Below are 13,340 nucleotides of genomic sequence, written 5' to 3' on the forward strand. Positions count from 1 at the left end.
CCAACGCTGTGTGTGAAGTGATTTGTCTGTTAAGTAGTACTTTCTTGGCACATCATTAGTCATACAAATGTTTCGGGCGTTGTGTGATAGGTTATGTTTTTCTTTCTTAAATTGTGGATTATCCACACTACTTTTTTTTTTTTTTTGCCTTATCCACTAAAATCTGCTCTATCAGTTTGGCTTTGAGATTTAAACGCCTAAAAGCTAAAAGTCATTGAAAGTCAACTAGGGAAAGACAAAAAAGAAAGAAAAAAAGATATACACTGATGACTAAGAGCCTTTGAGAAGCAATAGCCTCTTACTGAAAAAACATGTAGGAAGACTTAGATGTTGGAGAGAGAGAGTAAGAGAGAGAGAGAGAGAGTGAGGGGGAGAGTGAGAGAGAGAAAGAGTTGGGGGAGAGAGAGTCCTTCAGGTGACTTTGCTTGGGTGAGTTTTGTCTGAGGCGGATCTCATGTTTCACCTGTCTCACCGGTCTGTGGACCCGTGACCAGCCAAGTGAGGACTAGCCATAACATGCATGCTGACAGTGCACTTCTTCTGAGGCAGAGGAGGGAAGGGAGGGGGCAGGGGTGGTGGAGGGAGAGGGGGGGTGGTTGGCAAAGAGAACATGGGACACAAGATCAATGTCACACTGATGGTCACAAGTTCTCTTAGTTTGAATGAAACAGTTGAAGATCCCATGGATGAAGAGATTACATTTACCGTATTGTGAACTGTCTCTGTTTAAGTGCAGTATATTTGTGTCTGTTTCTGAGAAAGACCTGAATAAGTATATACAACTACAGTCAGATACACTGCTGCTCTGTAACATGGTGTGTCGGCAACTTACTCACTGTACAACTTACAAGTCACTGTAAGTGTGGGAGGCCAGCGTCCCAGTGTCCCGTTGTGTGTGTGTGTGTGTGTGTGTGTGTGTGTGTGTGTGTGTGTGTGTGTGTGTGTGTGTGTGTAATGACTGTGGAGAAGGCTGGGGAGAGAGGGGCCTGTCTCTTCCAGTGAGAGCAGCTGGAGGTTTTGGCATCCTCTGTGTAAAAGCTCCCTTTCTCTCTCAGCCTCTGTACAGCCAGACCCTCCGTGGTCTTTCTGGCCCTTTCAACTCCATTAATTTACAATAGCAGCTTTGGGAAAGTCACTGCCTTGGAATAGCAGGATCCCTGGACTTTATAAAGACGCCCATGACCACTCTCTGTGCATGCTAATGGTAACACCTTTGATTCATGTGTTCCCGATCTTTTCAACCCTCGAAAGGCTGTGTTCACTTTGATCCTTCTGACCAGGTCTGTAAGGCCAGGAGTTGTTTTTCTTATTTTCAGAGACATTGTGGTTTGTGTGTGTGTGTGGGTGGGTGTGTGTGGGTGGGTGTGTGCGGGTGTGCTCGCTCGCATTTGTGTACCACAGCAAAGTCTCACAGTAAAACACATAGGTTGCAACATTGCTAGCATGTTAGTGGTTAAATTGTGAGAACTTCCTTGGAATAGAAGTTTCAGTAACGGCCCTCAGAATGAATGAATGAATTAGACACTTTCCTTTGAATTATCTGATGTTATTGAGAGAGTAAGACATTGACAGGGTAGTAAACAGGCAGGACAACATGTGGGAAATTCACTTGAAATTCAGTTGATAAGAAAGCAAATGTCATTGCTGCATCATTGCATTTTCATAGAAAAATGACTCAGAGAAAAGGGACTGGCAAAAACCATTCACATACAATCTACAGTACCCTGTGTAAGTTATGGGTGCTGTAAAAAGTGCTGTAATTTCTGAATGGTGAAACCAATATGTACACAAATACCATCACATAATATCTGATAATCTCTACTTCAGTAATCTCTTAGTAATTGTTTGATTTCAAATCCAAACTTTTGGAGTGTAGAGCGCAAAGAAGAGAAAGTGCTTCACTGTCCCATTACTTATGCAGGGCACTGTATATCAGACATTCAGTAAATCTAAAGTAGTTTTTAAACACTTCATCATGGGCATATCAAAAGACAGAGAGCTGTACCAAACAGCAGACATTGTGCTAATTTGACTCACTTACAGTTACTGTATATGTCATCTATGTATCAGAGCATGTGCTGGTGTTTCATTCCTGTTCTTGTTCCTTGTTCAATACTGTCCCTGTGCTTCCCTGAGTCAAGCTGGTCTTCTAATGAAATTCACATAGATCAGATAAAGCAACAAGTTGTCGGTGGTGGTGCTAATCTTTGAAGCGACACACCTGCACGTCTGTGGGTCCTGAGTAATGACAACTCAACTATTGAATAATAAAACAGAACCATATGTATCAATGCTAATTGTCTTATAATGCCGTGCCAGAGTATTCAAGCCTAAAGACCACATTGACATTACAAATTCATCTGGAATGCAAAAGGCAATCTTCCCTCTATCATATGACTTGGCTCTTGAACAAGGAACATTAAACATTCAGTTCAGTTCAGTTGTCCCCCCTCTGGTTACGATTGAGTATCATTTGAATATTGGTGTTGTTTGAATACCGGTTAGTAGGCCTGTAGCAGGAGGGCTTCTCACACAGCTTTCTCATTGATACAGCGATCTGTCAAGCTTCAGACATGTCTAGAACAAGTTCCCACTGAATAAAGGAGATACATACAGTATCATTAACCAATTTAAATGCATAACTAAAGGTTAATTAGGTGTGTGGATTATGTTTACGGGCTCTCATGAATCTTACAATGTGATCCAGTTACATCAGGTGCCTCCTGTGTGTCTCACTTGTCTCCCTGAGGAAGAACAGTGCCTGTGAGATTTCTGGTGAGATATGGGAGCCGGGACTTTAAACCAAACATACGTCTTGAGATGTGTACTGTATAAAGCAGACCAGAGAGAGAGAGAGAGAGAGAGAGAGAGAGAGAGAGAGAGAGAGAGAGAGAGAGAGAGAGAGAGAGAGAGAGAGAGAGAGATAGGGTGGGGGAGGCAGAGACAGTAACAGAAACAGAGGCAGATAGAGAGACTCAGACAGGCATTAAGGCAGACGGCTTAGCCCTGGGGACCTCTGGCTCGTGGTCCCTTGTGACTCTATACGTATATTCTGATCCTCGTGGCCTGTTGCTGTGGCAGTGCCTCACACTCTGGAGAGACAACACTACTTTTGCACCATACTTCTTTCACAACCTATGTTTGTGCCTATCACCATGGTTATCCTGTACTAACAAGTGTCATGGAGCTAGAGAGATGAGGTGTGGTTTCCTGTGTGTATGTAAGTGTTGTGTGGGGCAAATCTCAAAACACAGATTGCAAAAGAACATTTAGATAACAAAATTGACTTGTATTAAATAAGAAGACATGATTTGTGTAAATTAACTAGCTCTCATGAGTACAGCTTGCACCTAGGCAGTTAGCAGAGGTGTGTGAAACAGACCTGACTACCAGGAGAAAGAGTCACTATGGAGATAGGGCAGAGACATGGTCACATGGTTACCTCAGGGAGCTGTTTCGGTCCCTAGTGATGTCATGAGACTCTAGAAGATTCTGTCACAAAATAGACGCCCACTTATATGCAAATGTTGGCAATTGCCTGTGGAAACAGAAAAATCATCTGATTACGATCAATAGTTTAGAGTTGTGTTTTGTGTGGGTGTGTGTGGGTGTGTGTGCGTGTGTGTGTGTGTGTGTGTGTGTGTGTGTGTGTGTGTGTTTTCTACAGTTGAAACAAAACACTGTGAAACAATACCATGCCGAGGCCTGAGGGCAAAACAGTGAAGATGAATGATGATCCTGTCTGTCTTGTGGCAAATGTTTATGTGTTCACCTTGCATCAGAACAGTCTTGCCATGTAATGACTCATACAATCTAACAAACGTGACTATCTCCTATGACTATCCATGACTATCTCCTTGTGTATTATGGGGTCTTATTCATCAGTACACTCTCTGATGTATAACTCTCTATTGTAAAGGAACGTTTGTACATGCCACATGAGGATGACTTACATAAGAAGTTAATCTTTGTTAACTTCTAATTGTGTGGCGGTTAGTCAGTATTAGCAGTGGTGGAGTGGAGGCTAAACACACGAAAACACAAAAAACAATGTCTCTCGTGTCGGACACTTGATTTAACCATTGACAGCTTGTCTGGCAAGACGGATAGGTGGAATCCCAAATTCCATTGGTGCTAAAAAGCCACCTTGGCCCATGGAGGCGGGAGTTTCCTTTAAAGCACTGGTTAGCCCTGATGGAATGAGAAACTCCACCTGCAGTCAGGTTGCTGCGGCGGGCAGATGTTGACAGTTGGCTATAGCTCTAGCCTCTAGGTTGTTTTTTAAACGTCCCCAGTCAAGTTTCATTCAAACATTTCAGAATCAGAACAACATTTTGTATGAAGCAGAAGTGTGTCAATTATTTGAAATACTATACTAAAGTTTTAAAGGTACACTATAGACATTGAATTGCCAACTGTGAAATGTACTTGCGTTGAGTGTATGCTTGTAATACACCTATGATATAATATCTACTGTATATATTTCTTGCCTCATTAAACCACACAATGCTTAGTTTTAGCCTTACAAACTAGGCATAAAGCTTGAGTGGTTAAGGTAAGGGTAAGTTGTCACGGGAAGGCATTAGCAAACATTAGCAACAATAATAAGCAAATATTGTTGTCCATAGTTTTTGGGTCCAGAAAAAAGAGAAGAGTATTGAGGCTTTTATTAAACAGAATTAAACAGAATCAATTCCAGAGTCAAACCTTTCTCTGACGCAGCTGGAAGGCATAGCTAACTTTTTCAGAGCAGAACACACAGTTTTGTTCGACTTTGTCCTTGGTGCAGACCATCTGTTGTTTTAGGTGATATCCAATACATTTACAACAGCGTAGAGGTAGGCTTAAAACAGAACCAAGCCACACTCACAGGGGTTAAAATTCATTCTTAACAATAGCATGATTCGAACCAGTGACATGCGGTAAGGTTGCACCTTCTCCTATTAACCTGCCAATATAGCTAAAAGCAACCAAGACACACAATTGGCAACACATACTATTGTGTATAGGCACACGATTTGAGTAGGAGACCAGTCTGATTTATTTTTTATTTCTTAAATAAGCCACACTATGTGAAAACAGAACATGAATGCGCTACAGAGACTATCATAAGAGAGCAATAAACAATAAGCAGCTGGCCAATTGTTTGATGCTTCGTGACGTGAGATGTATGAGTCACATAGTATAGTTCAGTCTATCCACTTAGCGTGTATTGGACTCAAGAGAAGCATAATGCACACTCATTAACTTTACAGGAATTGGTGTGTATTGTTTTGAGGGTCTAAATGCATTCTCAGGACCCCTATTCAACAGTTTCTATTCTTTCTATTCCATTGCAAAATATGTCTCCAGAGTATCACCACTTTAAATGTAACAAATAATAAAGCCATTCTGCCATAGCAACAAATACTTGAATTATGATAATTATTTTGTTGTGTAGAAGTAGCAAGTTTTCTTTTTACTTAATGGATTACTTATATTTCCTGAATTTCTACTGTTGTTGATACATGATACATTTTTATTTTCATGTCTAGTAGCATTGAGCTCCACTAGCTCCACAAATAATTATACCCTTTGTTTTAATGTTGCATGTTCTTACAACAAATAATTACAAGGGTACCTTAAAGGCAAAGAGAAAGTATATTGTAATGATATATTGTAATGTAATATTTGTATCATGTCCCATAAAAGCAGATGTATGATACCACATGATAACTAGTTTATTTTAGTACCACTGTGTGAATGCCAATGTTTTGTTAGTCTCTGGCTGGGCTTGTTGCTATGTACTCTGTGTTGCTACCGAATGAGTCCCTTTCACATCCCCACCTCTCCTTCACCTCATGCTTTCTGTCTGCAGGGAAGTTGTAGAGTGGTACAGTATTCATCAAATTCATAGTCCTAAAATGGCTGCCATGTTGTCTCAGTGTCTCAGAGTTACATTCCTTGAATACTAAACCTCTCCCCCACCTTCTCTTCAACAGCAAAGTACCGTAGCTGCAGTCATGCTGGAGTGTTTCATGTGGAGGGAGAATCTCGCTACTCGTTGACCTTTGACCTGGCCAAGGAGCTGTGTGAGGCTCTGGGCACCACCATCGCCAGCAAGGAGCAGGTCATTGAGGCTCACACCCATGGCCTGGAGACCTGCAGGTGAGGTCACACACCATGTCTCCATGACAACCACCCCATTGAACTTCCGTTCAGCAACGGCAGGATGTGTGTCAACAACATGTAACATGGAGATTAGCAAGTGCAGAAGATGTTGCTCTGAAACATTTTGGACCTATTCTATATCAAAGCTGTTCAAAGCTATCACCTTCCTTATCACAATTGAAACACTGTGGTACAGTATGTGTAGAACATTGATTAAAAATGAAAACATAAATGGTTTGTCTGTTATTAGCTATAAATCACCTATTAAGTAGAAGTCGTTTATTATCTTACCAGTGTTATCTGCTGACAGATTGAGAGGTGCTTGCCATACTTCTTCATGGTATTGTTGATAACTCTTTGGTGTAGCCTACAGCTAATCCATACATAAGCCAATGACTGACTTATCATAGTAATTGTATATCTACTGATAAGATTGTCATATACTTTTAGGTATGGTTGGATCAGCAACCAGAATATCACCATCCTCCGACAGAAGGCACACATTAACTGTGCCAACAACTTGACCGGTGTCATCTACCATTATGACACCCCAAACAAACCCTTTGATGCGTACTGCTATGATGCAAAAGGTGAGCTGTGTCCCATAATTCAACTTATAGTAATACTGTATATGGTATTGTCGTGGCACACCCAGACACAATACCAATAGGTTCTTCATTTTTACTAACTTCAAACATTTCTTGACAGATGTGTCTGACAAGAACTGTGCTGAGGCCATCGACCCTGAGTCCACATCACTAGAGAATGTTCAGGGAGATGAAGACTTAGCCTCAGATGCTGCAGGTGAGTGGTACACCACCACCCACCCCAACAGACCCATTTCCACGTGACATTAACCACTGATTATAGGACATCAGGGACATAAACATGCAAAGATCACAGGTTATGAAACAGGAGTTGTGACACTCATTTGTGATAGTCTGGATGAGAGCAGAAGCTAATTATTTATTCCATATGTTGGGGTCTGTACTGTGTATCCTCGGTGGTATTATGTAACAGGACATGATTCTAAGTGGAGAAAGTGAAATGAGGACAATACCTGGAGGCTGGGGCTCAGTCACATGGTTGACAATGACCTCATCTCTATACACACCCACCCCCACCAGCGCCCATACAACTATGTTGTATGAGGTGTTGGCAAGGCAGCAAGGCATTGGGTTACCCAGGAGACTCTGATTGTTCCCAAGAGGGAGACAGGGCTAAACTGGAAACTGTGTCGAAAACAACGTGGCTGCCATCAGCTAGTAACCTGCCGAAGCTTAACATGATGGGAGGACAAGAGTGAAATATCTATCAGTGTGGAGATGGAGATTTACCAGGGAGGGTGTGACTGATTGTACTCTATGTTCTCTCTCATACATGTACTGTACATCTATCCAACTGTTTGTCTTATCTATTTCAAGGGTTGCTCATAGAGCAATGTTCAACTATGGTGCTTTATCAATTTACCTCATATTGTAGTTTGTGGGTGGGTGGATGTCTCTGTCCAAAATGTTTATGAGTCTGTATGATACTGTTCTAGAGTGTACAACACAATAGAATTATCTATTGTGAATGCAAAAAAAAAGAGCTATATAATATGCATCATTATCTCTACTGGCATACTTACTGTACATGATATGATTTATTGGTTACATTTGATCCTCCATATTCTCATTTTATTGCAGAATAAAAACTGTAGACTCACCCCCATGTAATAAACACCTTCACTCTCCTAAATAAGGGCTGAAGTCATAGGCTACATAACAGCAGACAGACGATAGGCGTGAGATTCTTTATCACTGATATCCACAGGGGTGAAACGCTGTCACGGGAGAGGCAGACAAACAAAAGCTATCTCTCACCAGACAGGCAACCTATCTGCAGTTCAATTACAAGCTTGTTTGTCTAGCTAGCCCCACTAACTGTGGCCATGATGTCTTCTCCACACAGCTGACCCCTCGGAGCAGCCTGAGTCAGTTGACAAAATCCCTGAGGAGAAGACAGATATCCAGACAGACACCCAGACAGATGCCCCTGCAGTGGACCAAGGAGAGCCAGACACCACAGTGGTCCCAGAAGATGACACAGCCATGCCCGGGGACTCTGCCGACCCTGCCAGAGCTGACCTGGACCCCACCAAAGCCCCTGAGGATGAGGGAGCAGAGACCACCTCTGAGACAGACATCACACCTGTAGACGATATGGCCATAGAACTAGCTGCACCTGCATCCACAGAGGCCAGCACAGAGGAGCCTGCGGCTGGGGTGGAGAGTGATACATCGGAGGGGTCAACCACGGACAGCCCTGCCAGGGAGGAGGAGCAACCCACTGGGGACGAGACCCAGGCAGTCGGTCCGACAGAACACTTTGGGGTGGTGGTCACTGAGATGGAGGAAACCACTGGATCTGGGATGGATGAGGACGAGACCCACACAGTGACACCTGTTGGAGAGCCAGAGGAACCACAGGGCACATCCAGCGAGGTGGAGATAGTGGAGAAGAAAATCGAGCCTGAACAGGAGAAGGAGGTAATAGGTAAGGAAAACCCCTGTTTGTGATATGTGCTTACTTTGTGTACTGTGTGTTTTTACATTGTCCTTTCAGTTTCTGTATGTTATTCCTTCATAGTTCCTTCATAGAACAGAAGACAGATAATGAAGATGATGATTTGTTATATGTGTTTAGCATACTTTCACATACAAAGACATCACAGGTTACAAAGCGAATACATTCAAGGTAAAAAAACAAATGCTGCTCTTCATAGGGACTGTTTTACAGGCTGACAAGCAGCTCATATCTTCAAAGCCCTGAGCCCAAAAATAGCAGCTACACTGACTGAGGGATCTTTTTTTTTTTTTTTAAATGCATTGAAATAGGTCCTTCTGTACATTTTGTTCCATATCAAGATGTCAATCATTCTGCAGTTGCAAAATGTTGAACTAACAAACTAATGTTGGTCTGCAGGTGTGAGAGGGTGAAGGGAAGTGGTTAGTGACAGTGGGATGTGACTTGAAATCTACAAATATATCTAAAATTTAGCATCCGCTTATTTTGTCGATAACATCAGCAAAAACATTCCATTGAGAAATCTTTGTGAAGAAGTATTTTACACTGGGACATTCATGTCTAATGACAATACATGCATAATATAACTGTTTCTTTAGTGGTGTACTCATCTTTAGTTACAGCAATCAAACCCTTTTCATGTAATAACTAACTATTATAGCCAAAAAACAATAACTAACTATTATAGCCAAAACACATTATAGCCAAAACACATTAGGTCTTTAAAATATGACTGTTCTTCATCCTATTAGCTCTACTTCTGCTCTGTTTCCAAGGTGATTCAAAATGGACTGCTTATTTAATGATACTGTATGGATCAGATCTCTAAATATACATCTCAATGTGCATCATTCCCCTCAGCACTTCTGTCAAGGAAGTCTGTCAAATTACCTCATTTAATCACATAATCATTTAATTACCCCTTATTGTGAAATGACCTTAGTTACCACATAGTCCAATCACTATTTCTACAGAGAGGGATTTATAGAACAGGAACAAACTTGCAGAAAACTTTTTGGTCTGGGTTAGGGTTAGGTCTGGAAAGTTAGAGAACAAAATTCGCCCCCTGGTGTTGGGGTGAGAAATAGATCAGTCAACAGATGATTTCAACGTAGAAACTTGATTTCAGTTTCACAACTCACCATGCTGGAATAATACTGATAACATATCAACTGTCTTTCTATTATATACAGTATTTTACTTTAAGACTGGAGCACATCAGTAGTCCCCTCGTTGAGCCTCCTATAATCCATTATTCCTATTGGACTTTCTACTGCCCTATATCATTCCAATTCATTTTGATGCACTTGAAGCATTCAGTTGAATCTAGGTTAATCGTGACAGTAATGAAGGGATTGTGTACTGCTGTGCACCACTGAGTTTCACATTAGTCCAGAACAGTGAGGGGGGACCACCAGTATGGGTTACAACAACTGCTTGCCCACTGCCCTGTATCATGGCCTGTCAAAAGTGTTACTCTACCTAATGGAGAATCATCAGGTGATCATCATGACCTGCTTGGACCGATGTAACTCTGAGTGATGCTGAGTTTTCCTCATTGTTCTTTTATGTGTGTTCTCTCTGCACACATTCTCTTAGTATGAACTCAGAAATCTTAACCTCAGGTTCCACATTCTGCATTCTGCATTCCGCATTCCTACTATGCTCAGTTCATTCCACAACTATTACATCAAGCCTGTAATAGTAAATCATTCCTTCTCATCACATGACAGGTGTCACTGCCTCTAAGTGTGTTCGTGACTGATAGGACAGGTCTGATAGGACAGGCACAGGTCATTAATCAATTTGCAAACATAATGTATCAGGATCTAATGCACTCTAGGGGGGTTTGGCTCTAACATAGTGAGTGTGTGTGTGTGTGTGTGTGTGTGTGTGTGTGTGTGTGTGTGTGTGTGTGTGTGTGTGTCTGTGTGTGCGCGTGTGCGTGTGTGTGTGTGTGTGTGTGTGTGTGTGTGTGTGTGTGTGTGTGTGAAGGTGGTACGATGACACCAGTTGTCATCTGGGATCTATTTATGAGGTGTCAGGGATGATGGCTCAACTCTCTCTGGTATTCCTATGTAGCTGCAGAGCCGCCCATTTCCCGGGGAAGGATGAATCTTGGCGTGGGGGCAGCACCAACACCAGCAGGCCAGGAGAGCAACAGTACATCAAGTGAGTATCCCTTTACCCCTGTCCCCCCTTTTAACACCATACAAACAAGCCATACTGTATAATGATGATTTAATAATTGTGGATAATATGGATTAATCATGCACTCTGAAAGCTTTATATGTTATATGCTTTATGGGGACACTTCACTCAAATCATCTTGTATTTAGAATGATATGCTATCGTTACAAGTGAAAGGGCATTTTGATCTTGAATTAAATGTTTTGATTGCACTCAAACCTCTTGATTGTGTTCCTCTCTGCAGATTGGCTGATCATCGTGGCAGTGGTTGTGACCGCGGGCGCTATTCTTCTTGTTTGTGCAGCTCTCGCTAAACGAAAGAGGTGGGTCTCAGATCATCAATCAGAAAGTAACTCTGATCACAAGTACACAGTCACTGACTGGCATTATGGTATCTTCATCTCAACTGGATATGATTATGTCTCCCCCTCTGCTTTAGCTGGTGCGGTAAGCAGCAGACTCTGATGATCACCTCCAAGGATGGAAGCGAGGGCAACGGGGCGGCATCGTCGGTGGCCAGCTCCCGTGCCCAGGAGAGGGAGCAGGAGATGGTGACCCTGATGAACAAAGAGAAGATCCAGGAGAACGGAAACACAGAGGAATTCACCGTCATCACATTGGAGGAGTCCCCAGAGAAAGAACAGCTGGCGTGAGAGAGGAGAGGAGGGGGTCCAGTCAGGGCAGGGCAGGAGAGAGGGAGTGAGAGATAGATACAGAGAGCAGAGTAAGCTTTGGAGTTGGGGTGGGTGAGGTGGGGTGGGGTGGGTGGTGGGGGTGGGGTCATGACACTGGGGTAAGATATGAGAGAGTGTGGCTGGGATGGAGATGGACACTTTGGCCTGCTACCAAGCAGACACTGACCATGCCAGCTGGGGTTGGGGTTGGAATGGTTTGTAATGGAAGGTATTGTTGATGATCAATTGATCTATTGTTTTTATTTGTTTTTTTTATGTTGGGAATAATGAATGGTTTGTCCTACCTACTTGTTACAAGGTACAAGGTCCAAAACTGGCCCACTCTTTTTCTTGTAGGGGGTCTGCTTATAAAAACCAAGAGACACAGGGTTAGGCTATATGCTATATTATCCTATTTCAGAGTGGTTAGAATTGGGTAGTTTCCAGGCCAAAGGGTTTGATTGACTCTCAAAAGCCTCATGCATGAATGGCTCTGTGAGGACATGTTGAAGGGAGAAGTGTGAGTGTGTGGATATGTTTATGTGTTTGTATGTACAGCATGTGTGTTTATGGGTGGCAAGGGTTTTTAAGAAAGGGGGGGTTGGGTTCTCAATAAGATCGTAGGCCTGAAGAGCATATCGTGAGCTGAGAGTGTCTCTCAAAGCATAGGCCAGAGATGCTTCAACTGGGTTTCCCCAAACCCACTCGTGAGTGTGGGTTTGGGGAAAACATACACACACACACACACACACACACACACACACACACACACACACACACACAAACAATAACACAAACAAAAGTAAGTGGGCAATATGGCTGAAAGATTTTGGGGTTTGATTTTGTTTCAGATAGTTGGCCCACTGTCATGGATGTTCCTTTTCATTTCCCTTTCTTTTTTTCTTTCCATATTAACCTTGTGTATATTTCAAACATTTCCTGTGGATTGGGATTTTTTTGTTTTAACAACACAAAATGTTGTTATTTTAATTTATGCAGTTTGGATTCCTTTTCCCCCTTGTTTTTGGTTTGCTTCTGTATATACTGTACGCGTCTTTAAAATGCCTTAGCAATAGCTGTCAATCATCTTTTCTGGCATGTACATGCCTTTTAATAAAGAAAATGTGTCATATTTGAGAGTTATTTAATCAAATGCAGTACCTAAGAAGGTCACCAGTTGTAATAGACATTTGCAATAGTCAGAGTGGATATTGTACGGTATGAATCAAATTGATGTATAGCATTCAAGACTGTACATTTAAATACCTTTATATGATGTGAGCTAACATGGTATGTACAAATCAAGTCATGTTGTGTAGGGCACACAATTATATGGACTATCAATACAGTTTTGAATAAAAGATGCAATGGTCAGATTTGGGTGTTAGAAGCACAGTACACATACAATCATCATCATCATACAGTAAAGTCCCATCATACTCTCATCTTTATCTGGAAAGATAGGAGTGATCTACAAGCTGTGATGTAGGCAAAGTGCTATGTGGCACAAAACATGATACTGTGATAAATAAAATCCAATAGCATCCAAACCTAATAATAGTAGTTATAAGAACCATAACAACCATAGCAACCAATCCACAGCATTCAGGAGAGTTTATCCCAATAATTACTAATGATCGTGACACTCACACAGTAGGTTGCAGTAAGGGGCATACTGTAACTCCAGAACATAGAACAGTTAATTTGTAAGAAAGGGGCAGAGGTTACCTTTCTGTGGTTCTCTTGAGCACAAGAGGA

The 13,340-nt window shown here is 42.0% G+C and overlaps 1 protein-coding gene across 1 annotated transcript in view; it reads left to right on the forward strand.

The window, feature by feature from the left end:
* Positions 1–11,627, forward strand: part of LOC310802441 (uncharacterized protein) — a 14,743-nt gene extending 3,116 nt beyond the window's left edge. Inside the window, exons 2-8 of the mRNA XM_083666795.1 lie at positions 5,982–6,147; positions 6,601–6,740; positions 6,859–6,954; positions 8,104–8,688; positions 10,801–10,890; positions 11,153–11,231; positions 11,348–11,627. Of these exons, the coding sequence (XP_083522921.1) occupies positions 5,982–6,147; positions 6,601–6,740; positions 6,859–6,954; positions 8,104–8,688; positions 10,801–10,890; positions 11,153–11,231; positions 11,348–11,561 (1,370 nt within the window). The 3' untranslated portion in view covers positions 11,562–11,627. The remainder of the gene's footprint in view (positions 1–5,981; positions 6,148–6,600; positions 6,741–6,858; positions 6,955–8,103; positions 8,689–10,800; positions 10,891–11,152; positions 11,232–11,347) is intronic.
* Positions 11,628–13,340: the final 1,713 nt, after the last annotated feature.

Source organism: Argentina silus (genome assembly GCF_951799395.1).
Source record: "Argentina silus genome assembly, chromosome: 3".
NCBI lineage: Eukaryota > Metazoa > Chordata > Actinopteri > Argentiniformes > Argentinidae > Argentina > Argentina silus.